Source organism: Ranitomeya imitator, chromosome 5 (genome assembly GCF_032444005.1).
Source record: "Ranitomeya imitator isolate aRanImi1 chromosome 5, aRanImi1.pri, whole genome shotgun sequence".
NCBI lineage: Eukaryota > Metazoa > Chordata > Amphibia > Anura > Dendrobatidae > Ranitomeya > Ranitomeya imitator.
This window is the reverse complement of record NC_091286.1, coordinates 497585848-497607427: the sequence shown is the minus strand read 5'-3', so window position 1 is coordinate 497607427 and position 21580 is coordinate 497585848. Positions and strand designations below refer to the sequence as shown.

Sequence of the window (21580 nt, the reverse complement as noted above, 5' to 3'; positions counted from 1 at the left end):
AAAATTTGGACTACAAGTCTATACTTTTATATCAAAAGAATAACACACAAGTACAATCATAATCGTTTCCCTTTAAAAAAAAAAAATGTGGGATTAAAACAATAGTCTCCGAAATGCACATTATTCATTTGTCCAAATTTAGAATAGTTCTAATGCTCTAAAACGAAATTCTACTAAAAAAATATATATATGCATTCATGCATTCTTTCCCTATGTCTGGAAGAGGAAACAGGATTTGCTTGGGTTGAGATAAGTAGCTGTTGACTCGAGCTCTCAAGAAGTTAAGGGCTGTTGATAGATCAGCAACAAGTGCCTGTTTACTTAGGGAAACTGTGTGAGTGAGAGCTCTCACTTTACCGTGTTAATTGTTAAGAAAACATGTCAAGAAGAGCTGCGCCATTCAACACATTTAGGGCTCATTCACATGGGCACACTTGAGTGCAGGAAAAATGCTTCCATTATATTTTTTTCTTTTTCTCATGTATTACTGTTCATTTTGTTCTTAAACCGTTACTTCTAAATCTTTAACTTCACAACATAAAATGCCTTCCTGAGACTTTGGACAAACGTATTGATGTAATGTAGTAAAAACCAGCGCTTATGATAGCTAATGTATTTGCTTGTGCGTGTATAGTTTTATTTTCCACTTTTCTTACCTCTTTGTTTGTGGCCCTTTAAACACCCCATCTCTGCCTAATACTGTAAAGAATAGATTTCTATCTCTATAGCGCCTAAATATCTAATAACAGACCCAACAAAGACCAGTTACTCTTCAGTTCACCCTTTCTACAGCTCTTTTCCAGAAATGTATATGCGTCACATGCCCGAATAAAAATTATTAAATTAAAGGGACTGGACAAAATATATAATTTTACCAGTAACATTGCATATTAAAAAGTCTCAAACAAAGCTATACTCGCCTACCGACATTTACTAGGATCCAGTGCAGCAAGCTTTTTGGTCCATGTTGTCACCATTCAAAACAGCGGACCTTGGACGTGTGATTGTCTGCCGTGGTCAGGTTCTTCAGCAGTACGTTATCCATGACGTTAACCCCTTAAATATATTAGAATAAGCAGGTTATCTGTTTAAAACCAATTGCTACCTTTTATGTTTTCTTTTTTGGGGGTAATGCTTGTCATACTAAGGGAATAGCATAAAATTAGGGTGGCAACTTTATTTGCGACTTAAATGACTATATTTCCCCAGAAAGGGCTCTTGCACAAGAAATATTTATTACCTATCCAACAGATTATTAAAAATGTCATGACTGATGTATCAGCAGTCATATGTGACTGTGCCGCTTCAATCAAACACTGCCACATTGGGAAGGAACATGAGATGTTCTCATGATTAAAAATAACAAAAGACTGGCCGTCCATTCCAAACAGAAACCAGGTATGTACAGGTGCCAACTAAGAGTAGCCATCTCCATATATAGCCAACAAATAAAGTTGCACTTTTTAGTGCTATATCATGAAAACATAAAATATGAATTGTATTACTGCTCTAGAAAATAGGAAAAATTGAGAATGCTCAGTGCATAAATTGGCCAATTCATGTGTAGCCAGCAGCCGCTATAAGGCAATTCTTGTTGCTGGGAACCTATCTTGTCAATCTTCTGCTAGGCTGAAGCCTGGATTTATGTGGATAGATGGGATCCTGCTATGTTTAAAACTGCCAGAGGCTGGCTTGTTCTCATGATTGGCGCAGGGCCCATTGATGTTTTCCCCTCAGCAATCAAACATTTATCACATATCCAGAGGTTACCGTGAAAACCGTCGCCTGTGACCTGCGTTAACCTTAATTACATAAACGCTCGTCACTGCAGCCACGTTCTCACTTTAAGCTCAGTGTACCGGCTGGTGTGATGAGCGATTACATTACTGATGTCACCACTCAGCATGCATGCTGGATGTAGCAAGGTTTGGTATCATCGTTGGATGGATTTACGACAGACCACTTTGGACTATTTTTTGCATGGTAATGGATGGGTAAAACAGGGTTGGTAAGTACTTTTTACAATTAAAGGACTTTTCTCTGTGTGCGTCTTTATTACTTTTGACTGCGGGATTAGTAATGGTAGTTTCTGACAGGCTCCTCTCCATTACTATCCCCTGGGCTTGATGTCAGCTGTGTAATTTCCGATTACATCAACCCCAAAACCATTACCCCACTTGCCAACACACCAGGGCAAGAGGGGAGAGCTGAGGCTTCGCGCCAAAATGGGCACATCTAACGGGTGCGCCATTTCTTGTGGTGGGGGGGTCAATATCCATAGCCCCTTCTCAGCCTAGTAAGATCAGCCTTCAGCTGTCTGTTTAGCCTTTGCTGGTCATTTAAAATAGGGGTATCCCCATATCATTGGAGTTCCCCCTTTTTAATAACCAGCAAAGGATATGCCGACCGCTAAGAACCTTTACGGATATTGTCCCTTCCCAGAATAATAACACCAGACCGCAGCTGTCTTCTTTCCCTCAGCTGGTTAAAAAATGGCGTGGGGTCTCCCTTATTTTTATTATTTATTAAAAAAATACAATTACAGAAAACTACACACGCAAAGCTCTGATTATATATATATCACACTGACCTATTTCTTTCTATCTTGTTTCTCTGCTATTTTTCTCTATTTTTGAGCATCTTTAATATATAATACACTTTAGTTTTTATGCTGCATTTCATTCCATACGGGACACAGACAGCACACATATGTTGCAAATGTACACACGGATGGCACACAGACACAGACCACGGATCTCGCCATTACTAGTTTTTCCAGTAGTGGACTCACCAGGACGTGTGAAGGGGACATTAAGCACACTTTCTATCTTTCTGGTATTTTTTTTTTTTTTTTTGCTCATCTCTCCACACACTAGAATTGCATTCAGATAGCTACAGTCATGGCCAAAAGTATTCACACCCCTGCAATTCTGTCAGATAATACTCAGTTTCTTCCTGAAAATGATTACAATCACAAATTCTTTGGTATTATTATCTTCATTTACTTTGTCTTAAATGAAAAAACACAAAAGAGAATGAAGCAAAAAGCAAAACATTGATCATTTCACATAAAACTCCAAAAATGGGCCAGACAAAAGTATTGGCACCCTCAGCCTAATACTTGGTTGCACAACCTTTAGCCAAAATAACTGCGACCAACCGCTCCCGGTAACCATCAATGAGTTTCTTACAATGCTCTGCTGGAATTTTAGACCATTCTTCTTTGGCAAACTGCTCCAGGTCCCTGATATTTGAAGGGTGCCTTCTCCAAACTGCCATTTTTAGATCTCTCCACAGGTGTTTTATGGGATTCAGGTCTGGACTCATTGCTGGCCACCTTAGAAGTCTCCAGTGCTTTCTCTCAAACCATTTTCTAGTGCTTTTTGAAGTGTGTTTTGGGTCATTGTCCTGCTGGAAGACCCATGAACTCTGAGGGAGACCCAGCTTTCTCACACTGGGCCCTACATTATGCTGCAAAATTTGTTGGTAGCCTTCAGACTTCATAACGTCATGCACACGGTCATGCAGTCCAGTGCCAGAGGCAGCAAAGCAACCCCAAAACATCAGGGAACCTCTGCCATGTTTGACTGTAGGGACCGTGTTCTTTTCTTTGAATGCCTCTTTTTTCTCCTGTAAACTCTATGTTGATGCCTTTGCCCAAAAAGCTCTACTTTTGTCTCACCTGACCAGAGAACATTCTTCCAAAACGTTTTAGGCTTTTTCAGATAAGTTTTGGCAAACTCCAGCCTGGCTTTTTTATGTCTCGGGGTAAGAAGTGGGGTCTTCCTGGGTCTCCTACCATACAGTCCCTTTTCATTCAGATGCCGACGGATAGTACGGGTTGACAGTGTTGTACCCTCGGACTGCAGGGCAGCTTGAACTTGTTTGGATGTTAGTCGAGGTTCTTTATCCAACATCCGCACAATCTTGCGTTGAAATCTCTTGTCAATTTTTCTTTTCCGTCCACATCTAGGGAGGTTAGCCACAGTGCCATGGGCTTTAAACTTCTTGATGACACTGCGCACGGTAGACACAGGAACATTCAGGTCTTTGGAGATGGACCTGTAGCCTTGAGATTGCTCATGCTTCCTCACAATTTGGTTCCTCAAGTCCTCAGACAGTTCTTTGGTCTTCTTTCTTTTCTCCATGCTCAATGTGGTACACACAAGGACACAGGACAGAGGTTGAGTCAACTTTAATCCATGTCAACTGGCTGCAAGTGTGATTTAGTTATTGCCAACACCTGTTAGGTGCCACAGGTAAGTTACAGGTGCTGTTAATTACACAAATTAGAGAAGCATCACATGATTTTTCAAAGGGTGCCAATACCTTTGTCCACCCCTTTTTTATGTTTGGTGTGAAATTATATCCAATTTGGCTTTAGGACAATTCTTTTTGTGTTTTTTTCATTTAAGACAAATTAAATGAAGATAATAATACCAAATAATTTGTGTATGCAATCATTTTCAGGAAGAAACTGAGTATTATCTGACAGAATTGCAGGGGTGTGAATACTTTTGGCCATGACTGTATATAGTAGATAGGATAGTAAATTTATATATTGTGTTTTTTTTTTATCTCAAGTTGGAGTGTCTGGAGTGTTTAATCGGATCTGTACATAAAATGTTAGTCATACCGAGCATTATATAACATTTTTACATGCCTTTTGGCAGTTTGTGTGAGTGCTGTTTTAATCATTTAGGTGTATATGCAAATTTGTGTCATGGCTTTTGGTTTTCGCAATAGCCTGATCTCTGCTGTATCGGATTTGTGTGTGCATATGTAAAATATATGTGGCATTTTAACAGGGTAATCATTTCCACTGAACATGATTTGCCTTTGGTGTATTTTTATATATGAAATAGAATTTATATCCCTTTTATTGGATTTTATTTTACACACTCGGTGACCCTTGTACCACGTTAAAGATTTTGTGAAACTGCATGTGATGTGCAGATATAACTGATTTCATTATATCGCTGAGGTTTGTAGCTCTCTAAATTGTGTTTTCCAGCTTAAGGTATTTTCTTTTTTGCACAAATCTGATACCCAGTTGAAGCAGCCAGCAATAAATGTGCATGCTTCTTATTGTAAAATAGTATTGTATGCCTAACACAACAAGAGAGAGGAGAGGGGAGAGTATCTATTTGTTCAATCCAAAACGGGTACATATAGGATTTGGCAGTTCTTACGAATGTAATTGGAGAAAGAACTACATAAACATGGCTGCATTAAAAGGAGCCTGTCATCTGACTCATTCTGCCCAAACCATGAATCAGCCATAAAGCAGAGTCTGGATGCTCTATTGGAGCGGTTGGCGCTACACCAAAAACATACTTTGAAAAACTGGCTGGGGACTATGTGTCTTAGCTGACTAGTCCGAAGCGGGTCCCTGGCGGCTTCAATCTACATTTCTATGTACATACATAGGGATAGCCTATCAGTCTAGACGGGCTGGTCAAGGAGAAGCTGCCAGGGACCTGCCTTGGACTAGTCAGCTGAGACACATATTCCCCAGACAGCTTTTCATAGTAAAAGTACAGCCAGCATATGATTCATGCCACCTGAGGTTAGGGAAGCATGAATCACATTACCATGTTTCTCTTTAAAATTGATAATTGTGCTGTTTTTGTTTGACATTGGTTTTGGTCCCAACTTCTAGATCTTTTCACATGTCTAAATGATTGTACTTGATTTCAGACACCATTTACTTGAGTCACAATTGACACTGCCCTAACTAAAGCACTAAATGGGGAATGAGCCTGTATATTCATATAGACTGCTACCACTTTTTGAGTATTTAGGCCTAGTATAACACTGATGTGGACTACTGTTACATTATTTCACTAGCTTACTGCAAGTTGTGGAACTTCTTTTTCTTAAGTTTGAGAGGGTTTACCGCTAATGTATTTATATTCTGATACAAATGTTTTTCAAGATATACAGTACTCAAATCAACATTTCACATGACTGCCCTTTGCGTTTTATACATCAACAATGCATCAATACTTCTAGGTACACTTGCTCACAGTTTTTGAAGGAACACTGCAAAAAAGGTTGTTCCAAACTTCTTGGAGAACTAACCACAGATCTCCTATGGATGTTGCATTGTGCAAATCCTTCTATCTTTTCATGTAATCCCAGACTGACTTGATGATGTTGAAATCATGAATCTGTGACGCAATATCATCACTTACAGGACTCATTTTCCTTCTTCACACTATTTCCTATAACATTTAATTTGAGAATCTCCAGTTCATGATGGTATACTCAAGCGAATCATCAGGTACTCGCTGAAAATGTCACTCCCTTTTCCGCTCTAAAGCAAATCGTCATGTGGGGGTTGGCAGGAGGGAAGGGTGGGACATTCGGACACTCCCTTTGCTCTGTTTGCCACCCACCCAAAGCATCATCAGTTACACTCTGTCCCTGAGTGTCTCCCTTGTGCAGTGTCTCCGGTGTGTGCATTGTCTCCTCCAAAACCCCGTGTGATCAGTGTAGTGTACGGTCTGATTTCTGCTTAGATGAATAGTAATAAACTGGTAGCAGAGTGGTGTCATGGGGGCACAGGGGGAGACTGTGCACTGGGGAGACACTGCACAAGGGAGACTCTGCAGTGACCAACCCTTGAAGCAAGGGTGACTGATGATGCTTTGTTTCAGGGCAACAAACGAAGCAAGGGGAGTGTTGGGAATTCCCAGCCACCTCCTCCTCCCCACCCCCAAATGACTCTGGTTCAAGGCAGAAAGGGGAATGACAAGTTTCAGCCAGCAGATGAGTATTCATTTGAGTATCCCATCATAGGTTGAAAAAAGACCTAGGTCCTTCAAGTTCAACCTTTTTCCACCAATTGTGCATTTTGTCACTAAATTACCTATAACCCCCAATGTTATGTGTATTAAAGAAATCAACTAGCCCTTCTTTTAACTGGTACAGAAAAGAGAGAGCCCTGTCCTTGCAGGCTGACTGTCTACAGGATAATAGGGTTAGGAGATACAATAAGTTGGGGTAACTCCGATGGTGTTGAGATGGCAGCGTTGTCATTGCAGGCTGTAATCTTTCTTGAAGAGATGGGTTTTCAAGTTCCGTCTGAAAGTTCTGAATGGGGTGGATAATCTGACATATTTTCATGTCACAGGTTTGGTTTTGGCTGCAAATCTCTCCTGAAGACCACTTCTCTGTACTGTAGATAGGTGTACCTGGGTCCTAATGGTTACTGCCAGTTCTTAGCTGATGGCCCTGCTAGACACCTTCTGCTGCACTAATTGTTTTTGGGCCGGCCACTGCATCTATGGTCCTCAGACTCCTCATTGTTGGCCATTTGTATTCTCAATAGTGATGAGCGAACGTGCTCTGGTAACAACAATCACTGCATGTGTTGCAGCTGTCTACCACCACAAAACATTCAGCCATGGGGACTTGAATATTATTATCCGAGCACATCCAAGATTCTCTGATAACACCCGAGCATGCTCTGATAACACATTATCCTAGCACGTTCGCTCATTACTAACTCTGAATTCTTAGAATTATAGGCAGATACTTATTAATCACTAGATGGTGGCCCGATTCTAACGCATTGGGTATTCTAGAATATGCATGTCCACGTAGTATATTGCCCAGTCACGTAGTATATTGCCCAGTTTCGTAGTATATTGCCCAGTTACGTAGTATATTGCCAGCCATGTAGTATATTGCCCAGCCACGTAGTATATTGCCCAGTCACGTAGTATATTGCTCAGCCACGTAGTATATTGCCCAGCGATGTAGTATATTGGCCAGTCACGTAGTATATTGCTCAGACACGTGGGTATATAACACTGCCCACGCAGTTTCTAGCAATGTGTGCACCATATTCCTGTTAAAAAAAAATAATTAAAATAAAAAATAGTTATATACTCACCCCTGGGTTCCAGCGAAGCTGGGTGATGCGGCCGCCATCTTCCGTTCCCAGGATGCATTGCGAAATTACCCAGATGACTTAGCGGTCTCGCGACACCGCTAAGTCTTGTGGGTAAGTTCGCAATGCATCTCTGGGAACGGAAGATGGCGGCCAGCGCGAGCGCATCTTCCGACGACGGAAGGTGAGAATATCAGGTTTTTTGTTTTTTTATTATTTTTAACATAGGCAGCATCAATAGTAAAAACTTGGTAACACAGGGTTAATAGCAGCGGTTACGGAGTGCGTTACCCGCGGCATAACGCGGTCTGTTACCGCTGCCATTAACCCTGTGTGAGCGGTGACCGGAGTGGAGTATGGAGCGGGCGCTGACTGCGGGGAGTATGGAGCGGGCGCCGGGGACACTGACTGCGGGGAGTATGGAGTGGGGAGTATGGAGCGGGCGCCGGGACACTGACTACGGGGAGTATGGAGCGGGTGCTGGGGACACTGACTGCGGGGAGTATGGAGCGGCCATTTTCTTCCCACCTGTGCCCGTCGCTGATTGGTTGTGGCTGTTTTGACGTGACCAATCAGCGACTTGGATTATCTAGGACAGACAGAGGCCACCCACGACCAATGAATATCCGTGACAGACAGACAGAAAGACAGACAGACGGAAGTGACCCTTATTAAGTTCCTTTCAAAACCTTTGTACAAAATGGACCTAGAAGAATTCATGCTATTTTAAATATAAAGGATGATTACACCAGATATTGATTTGATTTAGATTTCTCTTTTGTTCATTCACTTTGCATTTTGTTAATTAAATTAAAGGAATTGATAAAGTAAATTATTAACATTTTTTGAAAGCATTCTTACTTTGCAGAATTTTTCCCACACTTGCCTAAAACTTTTGCACAGTATAGTTTAAATGAATTGGAACTGAGCTGGAACTGAGCTGCTGTACCCAAGAACAGCCAATAGTATACAGAACTTCTGGCTCAATATATTGTCTATATCCAACCGCGCAGGATCTGCAATAGCTGATTGGTATGAGAACTGGCTATTGCATCCTGGTCATCTGATATTGCTGACCTATGCAGAGGATTGGCAATCACTATATAAGTCTTGATCAAACCTTTTTTATTATTCCTTTTAACCTTTGGCACAGGAAATTAAAAAGTCAGAAGAAGTCTCAATATGAGCACAATTGTGAGTCTAAGTAATCATATGTGAGTAATTCAGGTGAAATTAAATAGGAAAGTGATATGTGACAGACACTATTTAAGAGATTCTAAGAAATAATAGATGTTTTAAATGACTGGGCAAGGTATTACAGAAAGTAGAAAGTGATCTTTAGAGTAAAATATTCATATTTGTGGCAGAGTAGTTTAATGACACATTATCTGTATCTGAATTGATATATTAAAATAGAAATTAAATTTTTTAATTTGCCAATTCCCACTGTAAGAATTAGTGGTGTGATGGCTCCTTGAACCTTCCAGTCAGGGAAACGCTGACGTCAATGCCTGGCATTCTTTTATTTAAAATCAGAGGGCTAGTTACATGTGATGCTAGCAGCATGGCACATGACCACTATATCTTCTTATTGGCCTCCACGTTGCATGACCGCTAATATGGGAATTACCACTGGAGATTCTGTGCTGGATTTCCAGTGAAGGTGAGTTTACTTTGCTCTGTCATTTTATCACATCTGCTGTATTTCTTTGCATTTTTTTTAAAGTATTGTTTTGGCTTGGGACTAAAGTCTGAATTCACTTGATGACTGCAGAATCATGACCGAACATCGAACATCAGAGGACAGAGAAATGGAGTCCCCGATAGCCCCCCCGATACTCACCTGTCTCCCCCGGTGCTGCTCTTGGCTCCCGATGGGTGCCGCCGTCTTTATCCGGCAAAAAAATGGTGCGCGCATGCGCAGTTCGCCCGCCGGCCGGTACCCGGAAGATCTTTGGGGTCTCGGCTGCCAGGGGTAGCCGAGACGCCAAAGAACATGATCGGGGTCGGTTTTTACCGACCTTTGTTTTGCGATCGCCAGTAATTAGCTGTTTACCAGCAGGCGCAAAAAAAAAAAAGCGATCTGTTATTCTCTGTCCTCTGATGTAATCGCACATCAGAGGACAGAGAAATAGGGGGGTTCGGGGACCCTGTTATACTTACCGGTGTCCCTGGATCCTCCTGCGTCCCCTCCTGCCCACCAGCTTCTTCATCGGGAAAGAAAATGGTGGGCGCATGCGCAGTGCGCCCGCCATGATCTGCCGGCCGGCAGCTAGAGGATTTGGGGCAAAAATTAGTGTTAGGGTTGGGGCTAAATTTAGGCTTAGGGTTGGGGAAAATTTAGGGTTAGGTGTTGTGATTTCTGTTGCAGAGCTCCCTCCTGTGGTCACAAGTGGTACTTCGGCTGGTTCTCTCTGTGAGCTTCCATTGGTGGAGGAAAGTGGTACTGCAGCTTCTGAGTTTCCTTCCTCAGGTGATGTGGTGAAGTCGTTAGGTGCTGCTCTATTTAACTCCACCTAGTGCTTTGATCCTGACCTCCAGTCAATGTTCTAGTATTGGACCTGTTTCCTCCTGGATCGTTCCTGTGGCCTGCTGCTCTGCATAGCTAAGTTCCTCTTTGCTATTTGTTTGCTGTTTTTTTCTGTCCAGCTTGTCAATTTGTTTTTTACTGCTTGCTGGAAGCTCTGGGACGCAGAGGGTGTACCTCTGTGCCGTTAGTTCGGTACGGAGGGTCTTTTTGCCCCCTTTGCGTGGTTTTTGTAGGGTTTTGTGTTGACCGCAAAGTTACCTTTCCTATCCTCGCTCTGTTCAGAAAGTTGGGCCTCACTTTGCTAAATCTATTTCATCTCTACGTTTGTCTTTTCATCTTAACTCACAGTCATTATATGTGGGGGCTGCCTTTTCCTTTGGGGTATTTCTCTGAGGCAAGGTAGGCTTATTTTCTATCTTCAGGCTAGCTAGTTTCTCAGGCCGTGCCGAGTTGCATAGGGAGCGTTAGGTGCAATCCACGTCTGCCTTTAGTGTGGTTTGGAGAGGATTAGGGATTGCGGTCAACAGAGTTCCCACGTCTCAGAGCTCGTTCTTGTTTTTTGGGTTATTGCCAGGTCACTGTATGTGCGCTGACCTCTATGTCCATTGTGGTACTGAATTACCTTTCATAACAGTTAGGCTTCTTTCAAACTTTCGTCGGTACGGGGCCGTCGCAATGCGTCAGCCCGACGTACCGACGCACGTTGTGAAAAGTGTGCACAACGTGGGCAGCGGATGCAGTTTTTCAATGCATCCGCTGCCCAGTCTATGTCCTGCGGAGGAGGGGGCAGAGTTACGGCCACACATGCGCGGTCGGAAATGGCGGACGCGACATACAAAAAAAGGTTACATTGAATGTTTTTTTTAGTGACGATGGTCCGCCAAAACACAACGGATCCAGTGCACGACAGACGCGACGTGTGGCCATCCGTCGGCAATACAAGTCTATGGGCAAAAAAGGCATCCTGCAGGCACATTTGCAGGATCCTTTTTTGTCCAAAACGACGGATTGCGACGGATTCCACACGATGCAAGTGTGAAAGTAGCCTTAGGGTTAGGGCTAAATTTAGGGTTGGGGCTAAATTTAGAGTTAGGGTTGGGGCTAAATTTAGGGTTAGGGTTGGGGCTAAATTTAGGGTTAGGGCTAAAGTAAGGATTAGTGCTAGGTTTAGGGTTGGGGCTAAAGTTAGGGTTAGGGCTAGGGTTGGGGCTAGGGCTAGGGTTGGGGCTAAAGTTAGGGCTAGGGTTGGGGCTAAAGTTAGGGCTAGGGTTGCGGCTAAAGTTAGGGTTAGAGTTGGGATTAGGGTTAGGGTTTAGATTAGGGTTGGTATTTGGGATAGGGTTGGTATTAGGGTTATGTTTGGGATTAGGGTTAAGGTTGGGATTAGGGTTAGGGGTGTATTGGGATTAGGGTTAGGGTTGAGGTTAGGGTTGAGATTAGGATTAGGGGTGTGTTGGATTTAGGGTTTTGATTAGGGTTATGGTTAGGGTTGAGATTAGGGTTTTTTTGGGGTTAGGGTTGTGATTATCGTTAGGGTTGTGATTAGGATTATGGATCGGGTTGGGGATAGGGGTGTGTTGGGGTTAGGGTTGGAGTTAGAATTGGGGGGTTTCCACTGTTTAGGTACATCAGAGGGTCTCCAAACACGACAGCCAATTTTGCGCTCAAAAAGTCAAATGGTGCTCCCTCCCTTCTGAGCTCTGCTGTGCGCCCAGTGGTTTACCCCCACATATGGGGCATCAGCATACTCGGCATAAGTTGGACAACAACTTTTGGGGTCCAATTTCTCCTGTTACCCTTGTGAAAATAAAAACTTGGGAGCTAAAAAATCTTTTTTGTGGAAAAAAAATATTTTTTATTTTCACGACTCTGCATTATAAACTATGAAGCACTTGGGCATTCAAAGTTCTCACCACACATCTAGATAAGTTCCTTGGGGGGTCTAGTTTCCAAAATGGTGTCACTTGTGGGGGTTTCTACTGTTTAGGCACATCAGGGGCTCTCCAAACGCGACATGGCATCCAACCTCAATTCCAGCCAATTCTGCATTGAAAAAGTAAAACGGCGCTCCTTCACTTCCAAGCTCTGCGGTGCGCCCAAACAGTGGTTTACCCCCACATACAGTACAGACCAAAAGTTTGGACACACCTTCTCATTTAAAGATTTTTCGGTATTTGCATGACTATGAAAATTGTACATTCACACTGAAGGCATCAAAACTATGAATTAACACATGTGGTATTTATACTTAACAAAAAATGTGAAACAACTGAAAATATGTCTTATATTCTAAGTTCTTCAAAGTAGCCACCTTTTGCTTTGATGACTGCTTTGCACACTCTTGGCATTCTCTTGATGAGCTTCAAGAGGTAGTCACCGGGAATGATCTTCCAACAATCTTGAAGGAGTTCCCAGAGATGCTTAGCACTTGTTGGCCCTTTTGCCTTCACACTGCGGTCCAGCTCACCCCAAACCATCTCGATTGGGTTCAGGTCTGGTGACTGGAGGCCAGGTCATCTGGCATAACACCCCATCACTCTCCTTCTTGGTCAAATAGCCCTTACACAGCCTGGAGGTGTGTTTGTGGTCGTTGTCCTGTTGAAAAAGTAAATGATGGTCCAACTAAACGCAAACCGGATGGAATAACATGCCGCTGCAAGATGCTGTAATAGCCATGCTGGTTCAGTATGCCTTCAGTTTTGAATAAATCCCCAACTGTGTCACCAGCAAAGCACCGCCACCCCATCACACCTCCTCCTCCATGCTTCACGGTGGGTACCAGACATGTAGAGTCCATCCGTTCACCTTTTCTGCGTTGCACAAAGACACAGTGGTTGGAACCAAAGATCTCAAATTTGGACTCATCAGACCAAAGCACAGATTCCCACTGGTCTAATGTCCATTCCTTGTGTTCTTTAGCCCACAAAAGTCTCTTCTGCTTGTTGCCTGTCCTTAGCAGTAGTTTCCTAGCAGTTATTTTACCATGAAGGCCTCCTGCACAAAGTCTCCTCTTAACAGTTGTTGTAGAGATGTGTCTGCTGCTAGAACTCTGTGTGGCATTGACCTGGTCTCTAATCTGAGCTGCTGTTAACCTGCGATTTCTGAGGCTGGTGACTCGGATAAACTTATCCTCAGAAGCAGAGGTGACTCTTGGTCTTCCTTTCCTGGGGCGGTCCTTATGTGAGCCAGTTTCTTTGTAGCGCTTGATGGTTTTTGCCACTGCACTTGGGGACACTTTCAAAGTTTTCCCAATTTTTCAGACTGACTGACCTTCATTTCTTAAAGTAATGATGGCCACTCGTTTTTCTTTGCTTAGCTGCTTTTTTCTTGCCATAATACAAATTCTAACAGTCTGTTCAGTAGGACTATCAGCTGTGTATCCACCAGACTTCTGCACAACACAGCTGATGGTCCCAACTCATTTATAAGGCAAGAAATCCCACTTATTTAACCTGACAGGGCACACCTGTAAAGTCAAAACCATTTCCGGTGACTACCTCTTGAAGCGCATCAAGACAATGCCAAAAGTGTGCAAAGCAGTCATCAAAGCAAAAGGTGGCTACTTTGAAGAACCTAGAATATAAGACATATTTTCAGTTGTTTCACACTTTTTTGTTAAGTATATACAGTGGGGCAAAAAAGTATTTAGTCAGTCAGCAATAGTGCAAGTTCCACCACTTAAAAAGATGAGAGGCGTCTGTAATTTACATCATAGGTAGACCTCAACTATGGGAGACAAACTGAGAAAAAAAATCCAGAAAATCACATTGTCTGTTTTTTTATCATTTTTTTTGCATATTATGGTGGAAAATAAGTATTTGGTCAGAAACAAACAATCAAGATTTCTGGCTCTCACAGACCTGTAACTTCTTCTTTAAGAGTCTCCTCTTTCCTCCACTCATTACCTGTAGTAATGGCACCTGTTTAAACTTGTTATCAGTATAAAAAGACACCTGTGCACACCCTCAAACAGTCTGACTCCAAACTCCACTATGGTGAAGACCAAAGAGCTATCAAAGGACACCAGAAACAAAATTGTAGCCCTGCACCAGGCTGGGAAGACTGAATCTGCAATAGCCAACCAGCTTGGAGTGAAGAAATCAACAGTGGGAGCAATAATTAGAAAATGGAAGACATACAAGACCACTGATAATCTCCCTCGATCTGGGGCTCCACGCAAAATCCCACCCCGTGGGGTCAGAATGATCACAAGAACGGTGAGCAAAAATCCCAGAACCACGCGGGGGGACCTAGTGAATGAACTGCAGAGAGCTGGGACCAATGTAACAAGGCCTACCATAAGTAACACACTACGCCACCATGAACTCAGATCCTGCAGTGCCAGACGTGTCCCACTGCTTAAGCCAGTACATGTCCGGGCCCGTCTGAAGTTTGCTAGAGAGCATTTGGATGATCTAGAGAAGTTTTGGGAGAATGTCCTATGGTCTGATGAAACCAAACTGGAACTGTTTGGTAGAAACACAACTTGTCGTGTTTGGAGGAAAAAGAATACTGAGTTGCATTCAACAAACACCATACCTACTGTAAAGCATGGTGGTGGAAACATCATGCTTTGGGGCTGTTTCTCTGCAAAGGGGCCAGGACGACTGATCCGGGTACATGAAAGAATGAATGGGGCCATGTATCGCGAGATTTTGAGTGCAAACCTCCTTCCATCAGCAAGGGCATTGAAGATGAAACATGGCTGGGTCTTTCAACATGACAATGATCCAAAGCACACCGCCAGGGCAACGAAGGAGTGGCTTCGTAAAAATCATTTCAAGGTCCTGGAGTGGCCTAGCCAGTCTCCAGATCTCAACCCTATAGAAAACCTTTGGAGGGAGTTGAAAGTCCGTGTTGCCAAGCGAAAAGCCAAAAACATCACTGCTCTAGAGGAGATCTGCATGGAGGAATGGGCCAACAACAGTGTGTGGCAACCTTGTGAAGACTTACAGAAAACGTTTGACCTCTGTCATTGCCAACAAAGGATATATTACAAAGTATTGAGATGAAATTTTGTTTCTGACCAAATACTTATTTTCCACCATAATATGCAAATAAAATGTTAAAAAACAGACAATGTGATTTTCTGGATTTTTTTTTCTCAGTTTGTCTCCCATAGTTGAGGTCTACCTATGATGTAAATTACAGACGCCTCTCATCTTTTTAAGTGGTGGAACTTGCACTATTGCTGACTGACTAAATACTTTTTTGCCCCACTGTAATTCCACATGTGTTAATTCATAGTTTTGATGCCTTCAGTGTGAATGTACAATTTTCATAGTCATGAAAATACAGAAAAATCATTAAATGAGAAGGTGTGTCCAAACTTCTGGTCTGTACTGTATGGTGTATTGGCGTATTCAGGAGAAATTGCACAACAAAATTTAAAGTTAAATTTCTGTTTTTACACTTGTGAAAATAAAAAAAATGGTTCTGAAGTAACATGTTTGCAAAAAAAAGTTAAATTTTCATTTTTTCCTTCCACATTGTTTCAGTTCCTGTGAAGTACATAAAGGGTTAATAAACTTCTTGAATGTGATTTTGAGCATCTTGAGGGGTGTAGTTTTTAGAATGGTGTCACGCTTGGTTATTTTCTATCATATAGACCCCTCAAAATGACTTCAAATGTGATGTGGTCCCTAAAAAAAATAGTGTTGTAAAAATGAGAAATTGCTGGTCAACTTTTAACCCTTAGAGCTCCCTAACAAAAAAAATTTTGTTTCCAAAATTGTGCTGATGTAAAGTAGACATGTGGGAAATGTTATTTATTTACTATTTTTCGTGACATATCTCTCTGATTTAGGGGCATAAAAATATAAAGTTTGAAAATTGCTAAATTTTACAAATTTTCTCCATATTTCCGTTTTTTTCATAAATAATCGAAAGTAATATCGAAGAAATGTTACCACTAACATGAAGTGTAATATGTCACGAAAAAACATTATCAGAATCAGCAGGATCCGTTAAAGCGTTCCAGAGTTATAACCTCATAAAGTGACAGTGGTCAGAATTGTAAAAATTGGCTCGGTCATTACGTACCAAATTGGCTCTGTCACTAAGGGGTTAAACTAACATTAATAGCATGTATTTCTTGTCTCCCTGTATCTAATCAAATGTGTTGTTTTAGGATTTTAAACCAGTGAGGCCTCTTTCAGACTTGCGTTGTTTGCCATCCGTCGCAATCCATCGTTTTGGCAAAAGAAAAACGGATCCTACAAATGTGCTCGCAGGATGCGTTATTTTCCCATAGACTTGTATTAGCGACGGATCGCGACAGATGGCCACACGTCGCGTCCGTCGTGCGACAGATCCGTCGTGGTTTGGCGGACCGTCGGCACGAAAAAGCATTCAAGTGAACTTTTTTTGTACGTTGCGTCCGCCATTTACGACCGCGCATGCTCGGCCGAAACGCCGCCCCCTCCTCTCCGGACTTCAGAATGGGCAGCGGATGCGTTGCAAAACTGCATCCGCTGCCCACGTCGGGCACAAATTTCACAACGTGCGTCGGTACGTCGGCCCCACGCATATATTTATTTATTTTTATTTTTTTTTAAAGAAAGTTGTAATTTTTGCAGGCAAAAAGTTTTTAAAGTTTTAATATGGCATAGTTTTGTTTGTTTATATCGATGTCTTCAGTTTCATGTGATATTTCACTTTTGGCTAACTGCTTTAGCATTTCCATACTGTAGGCGAAGATAAGCTTTAGATTAAAGCCAGAAAAAGGTACATTCTGCTGCAATATTTTACACAAATGAAGAACATGTAGTCTCATATCGTTTTGTTGGCTTTTGAAGTTTAACTTTAAAATGGTTTATATGTGGAAGGCAATATATATATGTATGTAAAAAGATATAATATTTTCTGGAGCTTTTATAACATAAGACTTCTTGAACGACTCACGGACTCTGCAATATTTCAAAGGCATCTCAAGGCTAAAGGAAATTTGTTTTTCAAACATTATTTCACTGTTGTGTTCCCCAGCTTTTCTTCATATCCAGTACAGCCATTTTATTTTAAAGACATAACATTGGCGGAAGTACACTGCCGTTAACCTGTTTTTTTTTTCTTTATATGAAGGCCATATCATGAATTGCCCAGGTCCATATATCTACAGCCATAGAGGTACTTTCAAGGCTGTGCCATTAGTGACTGCAGTGACCTTTGCCAAGAACAAAGTGGTAGCTTTGCTAGAAGATCTCTGCCCTGAAGCTCTGCTCTGTGTTCTCATGCTGTATGCTTGGCCATTAAGCAGGGGTTTGATTCTTACCAGATGGAAATTGGTGGCATGTTCCAGTGATCTGCCATAAATGTCATAATCGGGAACTTCATTTTAATAATAAAATTAAGGGGAGCGTTCTAATTTATACAGCCAGGCTTGAGGCTAAAGGCAGCTGCTTGCAAAAAGTTCCTCCTAGTTGTGCCACCCCAAAAATTGTATCTTTTAAAAGGAACTACACTGGAGATCCACGTTGCCGGATCCATGTGCATCTGAGTCCTGCAAAGAAAGCCTACTTTGAAGTGCCTGTTTAGTACTGTGTCTCAGATGACTAGTCCGATGTAAGTCCCCAGTGGCTTCTTCTTGCCCCAGTCCCCTTGACCGCAGGTGTCTCTATATGCACGCACGTAGGAAAATAGCAGCCTGTCTAGAAGAGCGGTTTGGGGAGGACCTGACAGGGACATTCCTTGAACCCATCTACGATGCGTAACGCACTACCAGATTTTCAAAGTATGTTTTCTCTGAAACACCACAGCAATTCAGGTTAAGACATACACAACGGCAGTAAAGCAGGCATTGTCTGACACATGCGGCCGAAGGGTTGCACTTGATGAAGCTCCTGTCAGGTACCTAAACTAAAGGATGAAAAGAGAATTTTAGACAAATTTAAAAAAAAATGTCAATAGCTTATATTTTACAGAACGTCCTTACCAGTTTTATATAGACTGCTCTTTAGAAGAAAACTGCAGCAAAATAGAAAATAAAAATAGGACAACGATAGCAATGCCGCAAGTTTAAGATCTCAAATTTGTGTATATATTTTCCAATAATTCTAATTTATAACAAAATTATTCACATTTTTTACATAGTTGTTAAAAATAAGCACTGTCCTTTATTATTAACTATTTTTAACACGTTAAATTTTACTAAAGCAATTAATATTATTTAGGGGTTTATCCAAAATAATTTCTAGCAAATAATGGTCTGTGGGTAATGCAGTGTTTTGTTTTTTATTGGTTGATTTCTTGTTTAACAGAGGGTACCGTACATCATCTTTTTTGTTTATTTAGAAAAGTTTAACTTTAAAAATTGTAGATAAATTGAATGTAATTGAATAATGTAGTTACGTGTTTGCTATATTTTACCCCCATTCTGTTGAATTTATTATTATTTTTATTTTACAGATATATACTAGTGAGAGAGGCGTGCGGTAATTTACATTAGATAGAAGTAAGAGCATCCTAACAATTAAATGTAATAGTGGCAGCATAGGTTGGGGCTAAAACATGGGGAGGTTGCCTAAAAGCGAATGTCTTTTCAAATATTGGATACTGCATAGAAATTAGGAGGGATATGTTCTTTTATAGATGTTTTGGTCTAGCTCCGTGCGGCGTCTTCTGTATAAAACACTATGCCTTTGATTAGTACCATAATGTATGGTAAATATGCTTTTTGTCTTTGTTTTTAGTCTCCCGCTGAACAGGCCAAAGCAACGCTGCAGATGGTTCTCCAAGCTGCTGGTGAGTGATGGTAGATGAAGGTTTACATTTGTGAGCCTGAAATAATTACCAAGCCGAAACTTCATTCTGTAACACACCTCATTATAAGGCTGTATTATGCACTGGCACTGCTGCAAAGTCTATTTGTATCATTATTTTAAAAAGAAAAGAAACTCATTTGCAAGAACAATGGCAGCAGAAAGTAAGAATTATTTGCATTCTTTTTGGGTATAGCAATCATATGGGCTGGAATCCATACAAAAGTCGCAAATAATTAGCTGATCATTTTCACAACTTGAAAGACTTGAAGTAACTTGCATGAGGTGGATGTTGGAAACTAGACCCTTTTCGTTATTCATGTCGATTGTCTACCGTGGGTCTGACCTGAGGAGGGGTAATGTAGGAATGCTTTTGCTGATATTTTTTTTTTGTAAATACTGGAGTAAGCATCTTTGAAAGTACTGAAAATGGACTAGGCAAAGAGATTTGGAAGCCATCCCAGCAGTGTCAGACTGAGGTGCCAGGGGCCCACCACTAACCAACTCCAGGAGCCCCACTTTTCACCTACATGCAAATATGACATTATCCCCAATCACAAATTTATATTATAATGAACTGGGGCAGATTGTTAAATGAATAAAATGCTGTGTTTGTCTGTACATAGTGATTCAAGTATATTGTGCCAAGTGCTGCTAATATACGAGGTAGGCTGCCGTCAAACTAGCAGTATTGGGTCAGTATTTTACATCAGTATTTGTAAGCCAAAACCAGAAGTGGAAATAATAGAGGAAAAGTATAATAGAAACATATGCACCACTTCTGCATTTATCACCCACTCCTGGTTTTGGCTTACAAATACTGATGTAAAATACTGACAAAATACTGCTAGTGTGACGGCAGCCGTTAGAAGGTGATGAGCCCTGGTACCGAAAGGGACTCAAAAGCCCCTCTGCCACATATTATGTGTTATTCATAATTAATCCGTCATATTAAAGGGTCTGTCCACAACTAGGACAACTCCTGCTGGATCTGAATGTTTGCCCCCATTAAAATTAAAGCACTGATATTCCCCTCCGATGCTAGCCCTGTTCCAATACTGTCAGTACTCTTGTTCCTCGGCTTCACGGGAGGTTGTTATGTCATGTGAGCTCTGCGCCCAATCAGCGCTTGCGTCACTGTTCCCTCCTTTGGACGTATAAGTAATTAAGAGGAAGGGAGTGGCCAGCCGCAGCTCTGACTTCCATTAACTTTTTTTTTTATAATTGCTGTATATTGTCAAATAAGTACTTTCATGGTCAGTGTATCAATAGATAGATGATTTATACATACTTGCAGTACCAAAAATTGATAGTTGAATTTTCATCCAGTCCCACCATAAATGTAATGCATTTCAGCTTACAAGAAAAACTAAAATAAAATTTATAATTTTTACTATTACCTCTACACTCACACTCTAGTCTCTTCTCCTATTCTCTTTCTTCATACTGTAGAACATTAGTTTATTATACTAGAATATACCAATTTTATTATTTTTATTTTTTTTAATCGCTGTTAAAGGGAGATTGTGTAGTGGTAGCTCAGAAAATATTCCCATCTTTTCCAATAAAGTTTCCAAATAGCGTTATATTTCTCAGTTTCAAATATATGCATTATTCTCCATATCTTTAATATGCTTTTGAAGCGTATAATTATAAAGTAGATGTGACAGCCCGGCCCTCAAAAAGAACAATTTGTTTATTGTTCACATAGCTGTCACCCCTCATTTCTCTAATTTAACACCTTGAAATGTATTAAAAATACAATGAGATATATATCATTTTGGCCTCAATGCTTTGGATTTTAAACAATGTTTTAAAATATTTTGATACCTTAATGTATAAAAAAAGAATCTGAAAGAATCTGAAGTTATTTAGCAAGGTTTTATACTGCGTGCGTGTACATATATGAATGCATATATTCTGTACACTATATTTATTCATTTCAGTGGTTGTGCTCCTGTCAAGAGGTGGGATATTTCAGTTTACTTGTGATGTTTGTGCATTGGGAGCAGATAAAATGGACAAGTGTGCGGATCTGAGCAAATTTGACAAAGACCTAATTGTGATGGCCAGACAACTGGGTCAGCGCATTGACAAACAGCAGGTGGTATGTGGTCGTCCTGTAATGCAATGGTTAGCATTTACCAAACGTGCTCCTAAGAGGGACAGCTGGTGAACCAATGACTGGGGCATAGGGGTCCAGGCCTTACTGGTCTGCATAGGGAGCAAAAGATAGCCCTTCCTTACCTTACTCAACACAAAAACTGTAGCCCTAATTGTTCAAAAGTTAGAAATAACACTTTGCATTGCAGTTTTTGCTGTACATGGGACTGCGTGGCTGCTGCTCAGTTAGTGTTTACTCATGGTGATACTGGTCCATGTCCAAAAAGCACG

The 21580-nt window shown here is 41.3% G+C and overlaps 1 protein-coding gene across 2 annotated transcripts in view; it reads left to right on the top strand.

Moving 5' to 3' along the window:
* Positions 1 to 21580, top strand: part of RSRC1 (arginine and serine rich coiled-coil 1) — a 452089-nt gene that overhangs the window by 207678 nt on the left and 222831 nt on the right. For both annotated transcript variants that reach the window (XM_069727439.1, XM_069727438.1), the window contains exon 6: positions 19118 to 19169. In XM_069727439.1, coding sequence (XP_069583540.1) covers positions 19118 to 19169 — 52 coding nt within the window. The remainder of the gene's footprint in view (positions 1 to 19117; positions 19170 to 21580) is intronic.